Raw genomic sequence first — 18,692 nt, 5'->3', positions numbered from 1 at the left:
ACGTATCCCTCAGACAGTCCATAGAAGCCTTCAGTGGCACCAATTTCATTGTAAAATATTTGCATGTTTTCAATTATAATTTAGCCCAGGCAGGCTCGTGAGGCTCTTTGCAACACTGAGACTGTGTAATGGATGCGTTATATCGTCCTCTTAAGCATCGCCTGGTGGGCCAGGAAAGCGCTGGGTTTACAAGAGTTAAGGACTGGGGGCTGGGAATTAATTGACATCTTCCATCTTCATATGATCTCAGGTGGATACTTTATTTTTTTGTCTGAGGAGGTTTATTTTCCTCCAGATTGATTGGATGAATTGTGTTCCCAGAGATCAGAGAGTTCAGATGGCAGAGGATCCTCTTACCAGAAGATGAAAGCCAATATAATCAACTGCACAACTTCAAAACATGCAGCTTGTTCTTGTTGGCTGAGCCTAAGTTTTCCCTGCAGAGAAGCTGTCGACAATGATTTGATATCAATCCAGTAACAATCCCTGGTTTCTAATAATAATTTGCACTTCAGTAGAAATGTTCATGTGAGGCTCTGAGAACATTTAGCAGATGGTCATTAGCGGAGCTCCCCAGTTCTCCTGCAAGGAAGAGATAACAATTATTAGCCTTGTTTTACAGATGGTGACACTGAGGTGAGGCACTGAAAGGTGAAATAACTCTCCTAATTTTCCATAATGAGCCAGTGGCAACAGATCTATGAATGAAACCCAGGCATCCTGCCGCGATTACTCCACAAACCCCATATCCTTATCTCTTACAGGAAAACGTGGTCAAGGAGGTGAGCCTGGAAAGCAAAGAGCGAATGACTCAAAGGCAGGATTCATGACACATTTCTGGAAATAAGGAATTAGGCCTGGGTCAATAAATAACTGGAAAACCAGGGGGACGCAATCTGAGAGGCATGTGAAACGAGGATGGATGGAAAAGAAAGAAGATAATGGAAGGGAGGGGAAGGAAAACAGAGAGTAGCTCTGACTTTTTATTTCCACTCTTGGTTTCAATCAGTGTTGTAAAATCAAAGGTTAGGGCTCTGAAAGAAAGAAGAAAGCGAGTTCCATCTCCTCCCGTGGGGGTACGTCTGAGGGGTGAGGCTTCAAACGTGAATTGCCAATACAAAACCCTCCTCCTTGCGTGTCCGACGGTGCGTCACTCTGCGGCGAAGTGCCGGCCGTGGCGCTGCAGGGGGACATGGGTTGTGTTTTGGGTGCTGCAGAGCCCTGCCTCTCCCCGGGCAGGGCAGGGAAACGGGGCCAGAGCTCTTGGGAACGCCGGCTCTGCTCAACAGCATCCGCATGGCATCAACCACCAAAAATCCCAGGTGCTGGCCGGGCTAGAGAGCGCTCACCCCGCTTTCCTCAGCCGGCAGCGGCCGGGCAGTAGGTCAACCGCCGAGCCGGAGGTGTGCGGACAGGCGCTTTGGGGACTAATTTTAGCTTTCAGTTACAGTGTCTTTTCCTTTCTCACCCAGACCGTCTGGGCTGCTAATACCGATGGACTGGCTGATCCTACAAACCGCCTCGCTAACATCACACATACGCGACGAGGGGAACGCAGCCCAACTAGCTGGCCCGGCGGTGGAGTTTATAAAACAGCCAAATGGAAGCCAAAAGACTTGAGTTTAATCCCTCCAGTTAAGTCATCTAGATTCCTTCTCGCCACCAACCATCTGATCTCAATCAACAAATCTTGGCCTTCATCTCCTAACCTAGCCGAGAGTCGCAAGGCTGAAGCCTGAAGTAATCTGCATGCAAAATGCTTTAGTAATGATTCCTTCAAGAGGGATTTTTTTTATTATTATTTCCCCAAAGCACTCTAATGTGACAGTGGTAGGCAAACAAGAAAGGTGTCTTAGTAATGTTTGCCATTAATAATTTGTTAACACTCTGTAATGGCTTCCATTTATTTTCGATGCCTATAGTTAATAGAAGAATATTGAAAGAGACCTACTAACGTGAATAAGTTAAAACCAATCATTTGGTATTAAAATAGGATGCTTTCAGAAGACTGAAAATACTTCCAATTTGGCTATTCCGCTCATAACATTAGTAGGATTTGGCAAGCAAATGAAAAAGAATTAAACATCCATATCTTTAACATCAGTAACCTACATCACCCCTAGATGCAAGATATTTCAAGAAACTCTGCAATATATTGCTTTCAGCGTCATACCATGCACCTCCAGCACCGCAGGGCCAGAACTGTAACCAGAAGTGTGCTGGGAGTGGTAATACGTGGCTTCGAGCAGGAAACATCAGGGTAATTTGAGAGAGCGGAAACGATGTCTGCACTGGCAAGAACAAAGATAAACTTTGAAAAACCATACCCACGGACATACGGGTGGATGCTGCTGTCGCAGGTGCTCCTGAAGGGCACGGAGAGCTTGCTGGAAGGAGCGGGCGCTCACCAGCACGACTGGCATGAAAACTGGGACGGGGATTTCAGAGTGCTTCATTTGGGGTATCTGCATTCCAGAAGCAAACATCACTGCACGCCCAGGAGGGACCCCAAATGAGAGGAGGAAAGAGAAGACCAAGGAGGGGAGCGCTGTGCTGCTGCGCTGGGGCTAACTACGATCACGTTTTTCACTGTACAGAGGAGGTGGCAGAGCAGCCCGTGCCGAGGAAGAGTGTGTGTCACCCCAAATACTCTCATTTCCGTGCCCCATTTTATAAAACCTAATTGCTAAATTTCACATGCCTTGTCACAGCCACAAGGAAATCAAGCAGCAGAGGAGCCAACCTGCAGAGCAAGAACTGTGTTTGAACAGGTACTGCGACCTGAAAAACAGTCCTGCCGTTTCTTCAAATCCTTGGTCCACAGACATCTGCCACCGTGGAGAAGTATTAGGAGAATGCCATTTGCCAGGTCAAAGTGTGTCCCAGTAAAAGTCACGAATCAAAGCTGGATTCTAGATATTCAAGGCTATCTTTAGCAAGAAGAGTTGTGAAACACATCTCTCCTCATTTTTATAATCTCTCACAACTGCAAATTGTTTATGCCACAGCATTTGATTTTTCTTTATCATGTCTTCCCAATCTCAGCACGCACCTCATACGTAGAAAAAGAGGACACTTTCAGTGGATGAGGTACTTTCCACAAGGTCAGGGACATTTCTCTCCGAGTGCCACTTGACATGCCAGAGGATCGCTCTTGTGCCATGTGAAGAGGAAGCAATCCACAAAACCGTGTGTGCGTTCGCAAGTGCACAACCACCAGACAAAGGCATTTCAGCAGCCACCTCCTTCTCGAAGCCTTGAGGATTTCAGAAAGGCTCCAGTAGCAAATTTATCACCATTTTTAGTACAGGACCCCCAAGGCCAAACCCAATGTCTTGCATGGGTGCAAGACCAACAGGCAGGAGTCCCCACCTCTCAAATGCTCCAGTTTCTGGGAATGGCTATTCTTCTTTTTTAACTCAATTCCGTAAGAATGCGGCTGCTAGAAGGTATTTGGGACCTCGTTACAGCGTAATTTGCATTTCTCTTAGAGAAAGTTTTACCTTTGGTGGTGGTCAGAGTGGATTAAGACAGGTGCCTGCAACTTCTGAGAACCCATTGCCAACCCAGTGTTGACCCTTCAAGTCATGTCCAGCATAAACGACTCAGGTTTGGGAAAGTAACCCAAAGCAGGAGCATGTAACAGACACGCTTTAGCCTGGACACGTTTAAACATTGTCTTGTACAAGACTGGTGTTCCTGTTCGGCTGTGAGGACCTCAACTTCCACTCTTCTTTTCCTCATTTCAACGTGACATTAGTTGTGATAACGCAGGACATTATTTTGCAATTTCACTTTCTGCACATACATGAAACGCTATATAGCAGGCACGGGAGACAGAGGGAACAAGATCTGCCGTTTCACCAACTAAAATAATTGTATTACAAAGCTCAGCACAGCTTACGTTATTGTGCCGCGTTCAATCAAAGTCTATCCCAAAGGTGCATACGTATCTCCAGACTATTTTTGGGATTGGCAGCCGCTTCAGTACACTTACTCCTTTTTATTTTATTTTTTTTTCATCTTGGGGCTTTTAAAATTGATGAGAGGCTGAAGGCAAGAACTGATGCATTGTAGATGACAACAAAAGAGACTCCATAAAATTGCTTTTGGCATCTCGTGTGCGTTCTGTCTACATCTTATAAATTACTGCTTCATTTCAGCGATAAAAATAGTTTTGTATTTGGAATTGATTACAGTGAGATAAAGCTCTAATAAAAAAAGTACTGAGGCATAAATATTCTGAACATACAAGGGTAATTTGATTTGATAAAATAAAAGTATGGCTCTTAATTTCTTCCTTTTAAACAGAACACAAATACACACACACACACACACAGAGCACAGTGCAGATAGAACTTCGGCAGCTGTTTTGCTTAGGATTCCCAGAAATGGTTCTGTGCCTCTTGCAACTTTTCTCTTCAGACATTTTTATGGCAATCTCCGTATCACCGGCATTCCCATCCCCGACGCCGGTTAACGTTCCCCCCGCAATCTGAGAGCATTCAGCTCAGGCCACTGCGCTTTCTTCTATGTGATAAACATTCATTCCTTTCCTGCGCCCTTAAAGGTTATTATATTAACTGGGCTACTTTTGTTTAGTTCAATCCTTAGCGCATCAGCTCTGCAACTAGTGCTTTTGCTTTAACTGGGACTGCAGCATCAGCAGAGGGAGCTGATATATTGTTTTCGGCAATTCTAATATAAATGGAAGTGTAATTTTATTTACATGAGAAAGAGGGAAATAGCGATTCATGTTTCAGTATGACCCAGACCAGCATGCTTTACTCAAGCAAAAAGCTATTTGGCTTAGCCTAATAAATTAAGGGTGAAAATTGGCTTTGCATCATGACAAATGCAGAGCCTAATAGTTAACCTTTAAAGAAATGCGAGGCTTAATTGCAGATAATAGTGCTGGGGCTGGCAGGGGAATCAAGGGTTGGATCCAGGACCCGGTGAAAGATGGAGCAAAGCCCCACGGCTGTTTTTTCAGCCTGCGAGCGCAGCGGCCGACAGCCCCACAAAACCCACCGCTCGCTTCGGCCGCATCACTGCGAGGTTCTGCCGGGCTTCCAACCCCAAGAGCACACGTTGGTGTCTGCGCAGCCCCAAGACCCGCACCCCCAGGCAACAGCGGGCACGGAGGCTGTGTCCATTCGCAGCCCCTTGAACTCCCCATCCCCACTGGAAAGATGCTTTTTGCAGGGGGTGGGGGGGGGCAGGAAAGCAGCTGCTCTCGTCACCCCAGCGCCTGCCAGAGCCCCGGCGGGAGCGGGGGGTCGCGCCTTTGATGTGGGCTGGACGGGATGCGGATGCGTCTGCTCCCGCCAGCCGCGCTAGCCGAAGCCCAGAAAGAAAAAACCAACGGCAGAAAGACTGACAATTATTTCTGTAGAGCAGCTTGAGTATTCCTGAGCTTTCATTAATGTACGATAAGCTGTTATGAGTAAGGTGATCCTTAAAAACCTTCCACATGAAGAGCAAAAGCAGTATAAAGTGTGTCTCCAAAAACTGGTAGCACTTCCAGTGGGTAAACACATGTAGACAGCACGTTACTTTTAAATTTCATTTATTTAGTTTTGTGTACATTTTTCTTAATTTGACTGACATACCATTGCTATAAAGATGCCCTGCTCTTTGAATATTTAATCCAAGACCACTTGTTCAAGTGTGGTTATGAAAAGTCACGGCAAACATATGACTGGAAAGAGGTGGTTGGTTTTGACTTCCAGGCAGTTGTTTGAAGCATTTCATAGATGCACACAATAGTCAGCAGAACACACGCACACACAGTGCTGAATTTAACAAACACACATAGACACACACACGCGCGCACACACACACATCTGGAAAACGGTTACAGTGGTTGAAGTTTCAAAAAGGTGTAATGTCCCCTCCTCTCAGCAGCAGTGATAAACCTTTGGATATCCTGAGAAATAAAATCAAAGCATAGTAAAGAAGATTAACTTATTCCATCAGCAAGGTTTGGGGTTGTTTTTTCAAGTTAAATATATTCTCCCAATCTAATTTTTTTTTTTATGTAGAGAGCGGAGGGAAAGGATGTGGGGCAGTCAGGGTTAAAGAATACCAGTTCAATTGTTCCACCAATATCCTTAATCCAGTACAACACGGATCCTAAAAGCATCTCATTAAAACAACAACATTAAAAAACGCCTGTCTAATATTACGCACGTGGTCCTACTGTCAGTCTCCTACTATTTATCTTCTTCATAGTACGAGGAACGGCTTTGAGATGAACGAAGACAACCCAGGTTAAGAGAGGTGTTTCAGATGGAGTGGACACGAAGCCGTATGGGTGGGCAGCCGGGTGCCCACCCAAGTACCCTGGAGGGCAGGAGGGACCCTGTCAACTTTGCAACATCGGACTGACTCCAGTGTGAAATTTCACCCGGTTGCAGAAGGGAATTGGAGCTCGGAGCGATGGTTCGTCACAGCACGGGGCGGCACTGTCTCTTTGCCGCTGGCTCTGCCCTGCTACAAACCCTGGGGCAAAGCCCAAGGGGACCTTCACCAGCACTGACAAGAACCTGGGTGTCATCTCACAAAGATGACAGCACTTCGTTTCTTTTAAATATACCACTAGCACGTGTTCACAAGAACTGGCCAAGGCAGGGAAAGTCTTCCTCAAAACCTGCTATCTGTGGACCAACCCACCCTCCCCCAAAGCGATGATTCGGGGTCTGGCGTGAGGCTGTGGGCAGTTTTGAATCTCATGAGGACAGAGTTTCCTCAACAAGGCTAAAAACTGAAAATCGCTCATATTGCATTGTCCTGCCTTTTCATCTAATGCAACCTTTTCCGTTCCTCCCATCGGTGTGAACAGCAGCGCTTTTCCTGACGAGGCGCAGAGCCCGTGCTCCCGTGAGCTCCCCTGTGCCACGCGCTCCCGCGCCGCGAGAGGGGTTGTGCGAGGTTACGGGCTGCTAAGTGGCAGCGAGCACTGCGGAGGAAACAGGCCAGCAAAGACTTAGACAACAAAAACAAACATGAAGCAATTAAAAGAAGGATGGGAGATGTGGTCTGATGTACTTTTGCCAAGAAATAAATATTTTACATTGCCCTTTTTAAAGACACTCGCATTGTGTTTTTTAAATCTCCAAAATGGTAGACTTACTCACTGCACCCACCCATGCACAACACGTGCACGTGCGCACGCGCACACACACACACACACACACACACACACACTTTCTAATGCACATACGTTTCCAGCTTTGTAGAGCTACTGGATTTTCTTTGAGACAAGTTTCTTGTGCATTTTGACAATTTACTTTGAGACAAGTTATTTGCAAGAAGGCAAAGTTCATGCATGGCTTTGACAGCTCCACTTTCTCATAAACGGTATTTGAAAAGCAGAAAGCAAATGAGGGCCAAAGCTCCATTTAAAGTTCACCTCAGATGCCTGAAAAGCATTTATACCCACATCCTTCTGAGGTCCCTGCTTTATGAACTTCTAATCAATTCCACATTCTGCTACCCAACGTTTCTTATACATAGGGGGAAGAAAAAACAAACCAGAAAACCAATGCAAGCTGTTTGAAAACAGATGCACCACAGCATTCTTTATCAGAAAGGCTGGGGAGGCATTTGAAGCAGCAGAGCAGCAAGGCACCTTTGCAAAGAGAAGGTGAATAAAAAGAAGAAAAAACTGGTTTCGAGCCCACAGTCCTGCCTGTCTCACACAGGTCACACTTGGCAGGATTTCGCCTCAACATCTCTCCCAGAGCAGCTGTTCATTACATGCTCCATCATTTCTGTAGGACTCGTGTCCTCCATACCCAGAGCAGATATTTGGTCAGAGGGTGCCTGGGTGGCCCTCAGCCCTGCTTCGAAGCAATCTCGGCAACCCCGGGTCTCACTGGCTCAAGGGCTAAAGGAAAACTCCATGTGAATTTGATAGAGAAAAGCCTGGCCTGAGACTTGGACAAACCAAGTTCATCACAAACCAGATTTTATTTTTCAGGTGGAAAATTATCGTTTGCTCAGAATTCCAGTGGGCTTTTGGTTGATGATGTTGTGACACAGAGCATTTTTACCAGTTAAACTGATCCCTGATGCTAGTCAATCCCCTCTTGAAGGAACAGTTACAACCCAACTGGTGTTTTTTCTATTAAAAACAAAAGAGTGAGTAGGTTTATTCAGAAGCCTCCAAGATTTTCAAAGAAAAATAGAAAAATGCAATTTTTTAAAAAAGACTCTTTATCCCCATCCCTAATTCTAGAGCAAACTAGGTCACTAAAAGAAAATCTAAATTGCTCTAAATATAATTTAAAATAATAATTAGCCAGCTACTGCCATTCGCCTTCCCAGCTGTTAGGAGATACTACAGTGATTCCATATGGCTCGAGGGCAGGCTGGGAGATGCCTTCAGCACACCTTGGATAGTACCAGAAATGGATAAACAATAAATAATAAGAACATGAGAAGGAATAATCAGCCTTCCACACGTAAGGAAAAGCAGAGACTTTCACAGTTATAAAACAAATGATGTTACTGTAAAAAAATAAACCCAAAGGACTAAATCCTAAAAATAAGTACTTGCATTACAGCAGCTCGGAAAGCCTTCTCTTTCCTAACGTGTTCAAAACAGACAGGTGCTTTGCCTGTGCCCTCGTCAATGCCAGCAGATCACTGGGAAGTAGCTGCTTTTCCATTGTGCTCATATCTTTTTTATTTTTTCTCGCTGGAAGTATGTAGAAATATCCTCGTTACAAATCTACCACCATCTCAAGAAAAAGCAGATTTCACGCCGTAAGACAGAAACTCCAGAAACTTCATATATTTCGATGCTAAACATGGATCTTTGCCAATAAAACTGTAATCCCTTAAATTGAAGATTCCGGGCATTCTTAGACAGTTATTTTTTTTCTACGAGAAATGACAAGTTTTACTCCAACACATTTCCAGTTTGCAAGAAACTACATTTAGCGGCTTCCCCCCAGTGTATTGCTATTAAAAGCTAAATGCAAAATTCCAACTCTTTTGTATGTTGTGACTATTTCCAGCAGCCCCGCTGGCCCAGGGACAGCTGTCACCGAGCACAGGCCGCTCGATTCACAATTAGGGAGGAAACAAAATGGCAGCAGAGCTCTGGAAATTCACTTCATACCTACTTTACATTGGCAATACCGTATTTTGAACCAGGCTTTTTTTCTGCCTGCAGAGCCCCACTCTGCCAGAAGCCCGCCAAATGGCACGGTCCACGCTATAAGACGTTTATGCAAGACTCAGCTAAATCTGGGCTAAACGTGGACAGAGAGCTCTGCAGCTGCACCTGTATATGTGAAAATTTGATCCTGACTTAGCAGCTATGACAGAGGCTGTAATTTATCTTTAAATACACCTTTTTGGCTCCTACGAGGCACTTAATCTACATCTCTTCACTCTGGCTGCGTAAATCAAGGACGCCTGGCCCTTCCTGACTTTTCACAGTATCCGTCCTTAAAAAAAAACATACAACTGGGCTGAGAAACACTGAAGGCTTTCAGATACTGTTCCTGGACACTCGGAGATGGCTGAATGTTCTTTACTAGAGGAAAAAAACGAGCCGTGGCAGACCCTGATACCACCATCACACAACGCCTGGGGAAACTGTAGCTACCTATGGTTTTGGAGGCCAGACTGCTCTTTCCAGCCATCAGACGTTGGCCGCCTCCTGCTGTAGCACTTATCTCCATCTGCCTTTTGGCACAATTCGGTTCATACCCTCGCACGACGGGTCACGGTGCTTTGGAAAGACCATGGTCTCATGTTTTTATTTTCTCAAAAAGAATAATAATCTGGGGTAAAACCAGACTGAATTAGGATAAACCCTGAGCTGGCCTGCATTTTTCCTGTAAGAGAAACCAAACAGCAACTTTCCTGATTGGTTCGGTAATAGTTGGGGTGTGTTTACTCTTTATTTTAAAATTACACTATTCTGAGTTTCCTGGATTTAGCTGGGCCCAAAAGCGAAAGTAACGTATCAAAATACCCTGAAATAAACTTCTAGGAAGGGTTTTCAGGTCTGGCTAAAACCACGCGGCTTTGGAAATCGCCGAAAGACGTCTGATCATTTGAGATTTCCATCTCTATTTCCAGAGCGTTTAAGACGCTTCCAAGCTTTTCCCAGCTTATCCTCGCGGTACCTCGCAGCCGCTGGACTTTTGCCCCATCGTTTAGAGAAACCCAAGAGCCTTTCGAGGAAGGGAACGCGGCCCATCCTCGCAGCCCGGCTGCCGGTAAGAGCGAGCCGCCTTGGAGCGAGGCTGCTGCAACTCCGGAGCTGCTCCACTTCCAGGCAGGGATTTTTAATGCAATGGCAGCGAAGCACGAAAGGAGAAGCTCTCGCTTCGGCTGGATACCTGCAGGGTAGCAAACCTCTGGCTGCAGCTTGCCGTTAAGCCGGCACTGGATAAGAGACAGGCGGCTCCTTCCTCTCCTGAAGCGCTCTGCGGAGGGCTGGCTGGACGGCCCCTCCCCTTGCCTTCACCCTGACCAACCGCCTAGAAAAAAGGCTGCTAGTAAAATCCCAGACAGTAAAATACAAAACGTAAAGGTGACTGCGACGTGAGGTGTCGATGGAGGCGAAGAGCTTTCTAGCAACCCAGGAGCGCACTAAGGGAGGCCACGTAATAAATGTCACGCCGCCAAAATTGTTCCCGGTGGAACGGCACTGGCCGGCTGCATATGCCCCTGAAGAATTCATTTATCCCTGTGGCCTGTAAATTAGCTATATTTCCACCATTAGGCTAGTTAGACACCACCATAAAATGTTTACCCTCTTCTTTCCCAGCTACAGAAGCTTTTCCCATGCTTTCCCCATCATTTAAGTCCGACCTCTGTATCTCACCAACGAGCTTGGCAGGAGAAGCAGCACTACACAAGACCACGTAGCAGGCAACAAGCATCAGCTCGCTTGCAGTTTTTCCCTGCGGGTTTCTTTTGGGTTTTAGATTTTGTTTCTCTTGTTGGAAGTGGGGATGCAGTGGCAATCTGGGACTTGTGAGCAAACCCACTGCCTACAGATCTGGGCCTGAAGGAGTACGTGGCAAGAGAAAGAGGACACAGGCTGCTCTCACCAGGCTACGTACTCCATCGAGTCTGTGGCTGTCTCTTTTTGCTCCAGCCTTCCTCATCGACTCGGGAGCTTCCTTGGCAGAGTGGATTGACACCAGCTGGTAATAGAGGAATCATTTTGTCCCTATGGCATTAAAATCACCCTTGCAGTTCACTACACTCTCTTTAGAGTCCTCTTCATTTTTATAGCACGCGAACCTTTGTGTCCAGACCACTGGCAGCACCACCTCCTAGCTGTGTCTACACACATCTGCAAACACATAAAAGCTGAAATCCAATTGAGCTTTTTCTGGCCCTCTTTATTAACAAAATGAACTGCTTTTATGGTGTGAGGTTACGTGAAGGAGTAGCATCCTTTCAACCTGCAACACAGCTGCCTACTGCACAGAAAGCATCTCTTCTAGCCACGGTCCGGGAGAGTGAATCTCACTGCACTGCAGAGCTCCGGCCTGCCAGAGCACACGTCAAATTTCATATTTTCCATCTGCTCCAGTAAAGGCTGAGTTGAAATATTAATTAGGAGATCTGATCCCTTCTCACCAGAAACAATCTGGATTTTATAGCTCAGCCAGAGGCCAGCGAAGCAGACAAAGCTCGGTGATACATCCTTTGCTGCTGGTTAACGGCTTTCAAGGAAACAAGCAACTTGGGGGAAGGACACAGACCGTAAAACACGTGGACATCTGGTCTGGTTTGTCCACCCTTCATCTCCCCCATGCTCAACCCCCACCTCCTAAGTGCATGTTCAGAACAGAGAGAGACAACTCCTCTAACATAAACAGCTATAATATGGCAATAAAGATTAATGAGTAAAACTTGCCATTTTATGTATAATCCGTGGGGATTTACAATCATTAATCTTTATTAGTGTGCAATAACTGTTTAGACATTAAGGACAGATTCTCAGCTGGACAAAACTGGCCTTATTCCAGCCAAGCCAATGGAGCAATGCCAGTTTACACCCTCCGTGACCCTAGCACTAAATGAGACCCATCCCCATCTGTAGGAATCATATCACTAGCAGTATTTCCCCAACAGCAGGGGCAAACCAGTGAAGGCAACTATTTGTCTTTCTCTGTATCCGAAAAAGAGAGCTGCATGTGTCCAGGAAGCTCAACAATAGACATGTCAATAAACATGAGGAAATTCAATGAAAAAGCAACAGCAACAAAAGGAACCCCAAGGAGCAGGGAAGTGGATGATTTTTGAGGCAAGACTATAAGATCTGGTTTGGCAGGAGTGTAACTAAGAGGGATGTAGCAATCTTTGGCATGTGAAAGAGCGAAAGCACCAAGACAGGCTCCCAGAGTTCCTCTAAAAGGAACAAGATGGAAGAGAGAGAGAAAAAAAAGAGCATCTTGGCTAGCTTTTCTGAGAGAGGAGTTTGGGTTTTGTTTTTAATAAAAAAGAGGTCTATTAAACAAGGGAGCTGGTGGGAACCTTGTCTGAACTACATCAGACCAGCCACTAAAGCAATGCTGCATTGGCCGAGCAGGATTTCCTCTTCCAAAATGTCTAGGAAAGATGGGAAATGTGCAGGTACGTACTTAGCTTGCAGCAAACATGGAGAAATCCCAGCTAAGGCTGTACATGCCCATGTCTCTGCCTTCGGCACTGGGCACTGCTCCGCTGCATGGGCGAAGGGCCCGGCAGCCCCTTCCCACCAAGACAAGGTGCAGCTTCCATTCACCCAACAGGCACACAGCCACCTCCCTCTGCACCCTCTCAACAACTGGGAGTTCAACTGCAGATCTTTTTTTAGAGCTTTTTCGGAGTATTGACCCACCAACTGCCTCCTCCATCACACAACGGAGGCCAGCTGCCTCCAGAAATGGTGTTCCCACCTCTTTAACAAGTCAGAAATGCCTCCTTCCTCACCAGTAAACCTGACAAAAGTCAGGAAAAATGCAGAAATACAGTACTGTGTAAAGTATTGTATACCTGGAAAAACTCCAGAAAAGATGGGCAACTTCACCCACTGCAGCAGCATGAACCTGGCGTTTAAAAAAAGTAACCAGCAAATGCCCCCCAACTCCCCTTTCAGGTTTAAGGGACCAGTGGGCTCTTGGAGACCCAGAAAATAGCTTTTCTGCCAGTGACACTTCAAGAGCTTTACGACGGCAAGGCCTCCAGCGTCCAGGATGTTGCAGGAACACCAAGAGCTGTATGGTTGAGGAAAAAAAGAGGATGAACATCGTTCCCCGGTGGTCCCCCACTGCCTGCCACAGCGATGGGCTATGCATCTTCCATGTAGCCCAATAACCACCGCCCGTGGCAGAGCGGAGAGGCCCTCCCTGCCTTGCACATGGCTAATTGTGCCGGAATTCATTCACGCAGCTGGTCTGGGTCACAGCTCAGTGCTGAGCTCTGAGCAGCTTTTCTCTCCCCTCTGCTCCCTGGCATGGTTTTGGTGTGCTTCAGGGTCTGTGGCACAAGACCTGTTACTTTTTTAGTTTAAAGATCCCAGTTCAGAACAATCTAACTTGCTGCCCGGAGTCCTGTGCAGTCTGAAAACAAAACAGCTTTCTGAAGAATAGCTTTAAGCTTCAACACCTTGGCTGGGCGTTGGGAAAGGCTTAGTGTCCCAGAAACCATGCCTGTCCTAGGCAACCCTGGGCTCATGTTATAGCCAAGCAAAGTTCTGAGCACTGACCAAAGGCTTTTCATCTTCACAGAGGTTACAATCACATGAAAGAGAAGAGAGTCTGATTTTCATCTTGTAGCCCAGAATGTTTTCAAAGCTTTTAAGCACACAGGAGTCCCTGGCTCTCCTCCCTGCGCCGAGGCCACCAGCTCAGGCTTCTCTCTAAGAAATCCTGGGGCAGGCCAAGCTTTCTGTCCACATGTGCCACGAGGGATGCAGAGACAGACAGACAGCCTCTGCATGTCTCTGCCACCACAACGACCTTCCGCAGTGGTGATCACTTGGATCACTGTTTTCATTCACACTTGGTCATATGGATTCACACTTACTCTGGGCTGACGCAAATGACTTTTAAAGGAACAAATCATGGAGAATCAGGAGGAAAGTGAAGTGATTTGTTGCATGCCCTATTGTAATGTCATTAAAACAAAAGGATTAAACGGCCCAAGCACTCCAAGAGCAAACAGCATAAAAGAAAGCACTCAGCATGTAGTGTCGAGGCATGTAGGAATCATTTTAGAGGGTTACTAGCTGCAGACAACACTGACATTAATTTTCTATTGGAAAACGCTGGTGACATTAATATCTGCTATTAATACTGAACTTTGACAGTATCTCATAAATTCAACCTGTCAATTACAATGGCACTGAAATAAAGGTGCTCTGAGGTCAAGGAGATGTGGTGTCCAAATGAGACTTATATTCCAGGAGAAAAGCGGCAAAAACAATCTTTAACAAAAGCATCAGATCCATATGTAGGAAAACCAAAGGGTGGTTTTAAATGTCATGTTTTTCAAAGCGAGAATTGATGCTGGAACCAACTCTATAAACTGGCTGGCTGGACTTTTAGCTGCAGCTGAGGACAATCAATCAAAACAGCTCTGCGACTCTGAGAAAGTGAGAGAGAGAAAACACACACATACACCATGGAATATGAGAGGGCAGATTATGAGCCATGCGAGGCCTCTTAAAATTACACTGCGAAGTAAAACATCCTTGTGTTTCATCCGCAACAAAATGTAACCTGAAAGGTTCCTCCCGACACGAAGTGGCATATGGAGCTTATAGTTATCGAGGGCCGGGCAGGCTTGTGAAACGCGGGCTGAGGAAGAGGAACCTCTTCCCCAAAACCTGCACGACCCATGAGCTCTTTGCAGCAAGGAAAGCCCTGCACCCCAACTCCTGCGAGCCCTCCTCAAGCCACCCTGCTCTGCAGCTGAGGGGCACAAGGATCGACAAATCCCCATGAGCAATGCTTCCCTATCTCCTTCGATCCCGGCCCCAGGGCAAAACTACACAATTCTGGGGTTCCCAGCCACCTCTGCGGGCACCACCAGCCACGGCTGTGACGGTGGCAGCCCAGGCACTGGCGGTTTCTACGTGCACCTCTTCAAAGTGGTCGGCATGTCCCCAGCACAAGAGGTACCACTGTTGGGGAACCCCTGTTCTAAATGCTGCTCTCCCCAGCAGCCCTCCCAAGGGATCGCTGCCCAAACAGATGCTCAGGCTAGTCCAAAAGCCCAATCCACGCCAACAAAGACTGGAGTCACTAAACTGGGAGAAAAAGGGCTGGATCCCGGGCTGAATTACATCCTGCACAACTTAGTGCAGAGCAAAGCATGCTTCTAGTTGGGATTTGACTCTGAGAGTCTGTGCTGAAGCAATGGATGGAGAAAAGAAGCATGTGGAGGGGCGCGAGGCACGTGTGTACGCTCCGGCGCAGCCGCACACGCAGGCATTGTCCTTCGCAGGGCCGGGGGAAGGAGCCACGGGCAAAGGCAAAGGACCTCATAGCCAAGTGAGGCAGCTATGCGGGTTTGGCTCAGTCAAACCAGCATCAGTCTGGAGCCAGTGGCCTTGCTCCAGACTCATAGCAACACCTTGCAGTGCACAGTCTCCCCTTTCTCTAGACAGTAACTGTGTTACCTAAAAGCAGCATGATCTGCTGTCTTCCCCTCCCACCCTGACAGTCCCCGCACTCCTGCCTTTGGCTAGCAGCTTTTCTCTGAGGACATGGCCAACAGCAATGAGCTCCTGGTACGGGTGGGCTGTGGTTTCCCTGCGCAGCTTTGCAGGCTGCAGCTCTTGTGGGGGACACCTGCAGCCCATGCCGGAGCCCAGTGCTCCTGGCTGCCTTCAGCATCCCAACCAGAACTGGACACAGCCCAAACCGCATGCCGGCACCGGCTCCAGGGGAGCTAGCACTCCCAAAGTCTGTGGGCAAGCACAGAGGGATTGCTGGCGATGCAGTGCCAAGAGCCCTGGAAACTCACACAGATATCCCATTTTTCACAGATGTCGTGCTATGCAGACTGTTATCCTTTCCCGTCTGGAGAAGGAGAGAGGAACTCCCTTTTAGACCCAAAGCAGCTCATCCCCAGCCCAAGGGAGCCCCAGACGCTGCAATGCTGCTGGGCTCGCAGGCAGGTGGGGACTGACCACGGCAGCCTCCTCCTAATCTTTGTGCAACTTAACTGACAATCTATCTCCCTCTGGGGCTTTTGTCCCAGACACTATCCCAGCAATGCAGTCCCACTCCAGACCTCATTACCCGCCCAATAGAGCAGAGTAAGTCGGTGGGACATAGGGCAGGGGCTTTCCCCAGGCGGGATGCTGGCAGTGCACCGCAGGCGGCAGGCTGTCTGGAGCTCAGTGTCTGGAGAAGAGGTGACCTTGCAGGACGCTGGGGCCTCCCTCCCTTACAGTGATGCTGCCTCACACGCTGCGAAAGCAGCTCGAGTAGCTGAGCTGAGATCCTTGTTTATAAATTCTTTTTACGATGCACATTAAATATTTTCCACAACACAGACACTTCTTCTCTTCTTTCTCTTTTCCTTTGACACCTTTTCCCCAGCAAAGCCCTACGACTATTGCTTGCTGTGGCCTCATTTAGTATCATCATCGTCACCACGCATTCATCCTCATATAAAACAGAAATCTATTCCATCAAGCACTTAACATAAATATTAAAATAATGGAAGGGACAAAATATAAATCTACATACAACTTCATGACTACCATAGCACCTATTACCATGACAAAGCAAATTCTGGTTCAGGGGGAAGGGAAGGGGGATGAGGATAAAGTTAGGGAGAGGGACTTCGACTGTCATTAAATATGTAAATCACTCGTTTAAATCTTTTTTGTTTTGTTTTTGTTTTAAGGTTACCAACCTTATTGAAATTCATTTCACTAACCAGCTTGTTCTATGTCACTATGGATACCAAAGAACCCTTTTAAAAACTTCGGCGAGGCGGGGGCTTCTCAGAATAAAAACAAAACAAAACAAAACACGGCGACTTTCTGTTGGTGCTTTCATGACAAGTCCTGCCACGCGCCCCTCCCCTGCACCCACCAGTCCACAGAAGGGCAATTCATTTACAAGTCCAGTTCTCAGTCTCCCAGGATGAGTTTGACAAAAGAGGCGACGTCTGTCTCTTTGGATTCGTGCAGGGTGAAGAAAGGATGTTGCTGGGAAAGAAAAGAAAGAACAAATAGAGAAGTTTATTATTCACAACGCTGAGGACCAAACCAAAAACCTTTTCAGACAATCTTCTAGACAGTGAAAAAGATTTTGTTGCTAGCATCATACTATTGGGCTTTCCACGTTTTGCAGCTGAGGCGAGTCGAGGAGCCCGAGCGGCCACTTCACGCAGGCTGCAGATTTGTGCTGCCTTCTTGGATTCCCTCTAAACCCTGCCCTGGCTGGGAGGGCTGAGCTGGGCAGCTCTCGAAGCAAGGGAAAGTATTAAAAACCACTGCTTCCACGTCTAACACATTGTGCCCTTCAGCACACACTGGCTTGCAGCTTTGCGGTGCCCTGGGAGGACACATGTTCCTCCTGAGACGGTGGTTACCCACCCCACCGCATGCCAGCTCCCAACAGGAGCAAGGAAAACCTTGCAGGAAGGCTGACTGCGGTGCGTTTTCCCCCAGCTTCCTGCTTTATCTGTGTATTTACCCTCTGGTGACTTTTGAGTCTCATTTCTTCCCTGCAATTGCTCATACTCACAGCGGGAGATGGCTACTTTACCCCTAACCACCGCAAAGAGGAAAGCCATCCCGGCTGGAAAGCCATCCGCAGCTGTATGTTTAACTACTTAATCGTGACCAACATGGGAAGACATCCTGCCAGAAAATCTTGCCTACATTTCAGCACGAACGGAAAAATACGTGTAAGGAGACGAAAACACAACCAAATGCCCCTGACAGCAACAGTGAAGTCCCTCTCTGTCAGTACCGGTGACTCAGTTTGCCACCCGGGGCTGCAACACATCAGCTGAGGTCAACCAACTTCCACCTGAAATCACCAAACACTGTTGGACACCCACTGTCCTGACAGTTAATCGTATTTATTTGGATGGAGGGTGTCAGAGAGAAGCAAAAGGCAGCTGTGGCCCAGCGGGGCTCACAGGTGACCTCCACCTTGTGCAAAATGCTGCTGTGCTTCCCATACACAGGCTGGGGGAGCTTGGTTTGATTCCTGACCCTCTCATTTCAAGGCAGATTTTTTTAAAGACAATTTGGGGTTTCTAGGGTTTTTCAAAGCTGTTCGTCACCTCAATCCCTGAGCACTCTCTGTTTCAATGATCTTTTATGGCAGTGGCCAAGTGGAGGGAGAAGAAGAGCAAAGAGACTTTCCAAGGTGGGCTTGAACGGAAGGTTATCCAGTGAATAAAAAGAGGCAGCTCTGAGCAGCTGGGAAGCGACCCAAAGACACACCAGCAAGGAAAAGGAAGCACAATTATGTGGGAAACAGAGCTGAAATGGGCTGAGGCAAGGATCCAGACATAATTTAAGGTCTCCCTGGGTCAGACAGTCACGGGAATCGAAGTGTCCTGAGTAACTCTTGGAGAGACGGCCCAAATGGCCTGCTGTGTTATTATCCCAGTGTGATGCCACTGCTTTCACATCCCAGCTAAGTCACACCCAAAGCAGAGCTACTGCAACCTGGAAGCACCCGCAAGCG

General features: G+C 47.2%; 1 protein-coding gene across 1 annotated transcript in view; it reads right to left on the bottom strand.

The window, feature by feature from the left end:
- Positions 1-430: 430 nt before the first annotated feature.
- The window catches only part of MAP2K6 (mitogen-activated protein kinase kinase 6), a gene marked incomplete at its 5' end in the record, with an annotated part of 58,979 nt that continues 40,717 nt past the window's right edge, over positions 431-18,692 (bottom strand). The window contains 2 exons of the mRNA XM_082492141.1: positions 431-582; positions 17,079-17,194. Of these exons, the coding sequence (XP_082348267.1) occupies positions 17,117-17,194 (78 nt within the window). The 3' untranslated portion in view covers positions 431-582; positions 17,079-17,116. The remainder of the gene's footprint in view (positions 583-17,078; positions 17,195-18,692) is intronic.

Source organism: Vanellus vanellus, assembly GCF_965231255.1.
Source record: "Vanellus vanellus genome assembly, chromosome: 17".
Lineage (NCBI taxonomy): Eukaryota > Metazoa > Chordata > Aves > Charadriiformes > Charadriidae > Vanellus > Vanellus vanellus.
Note: the sequence above shows the minus strand (reverse complement) of the source record. Positions and strands in the feature narration are given on the sequence as shown.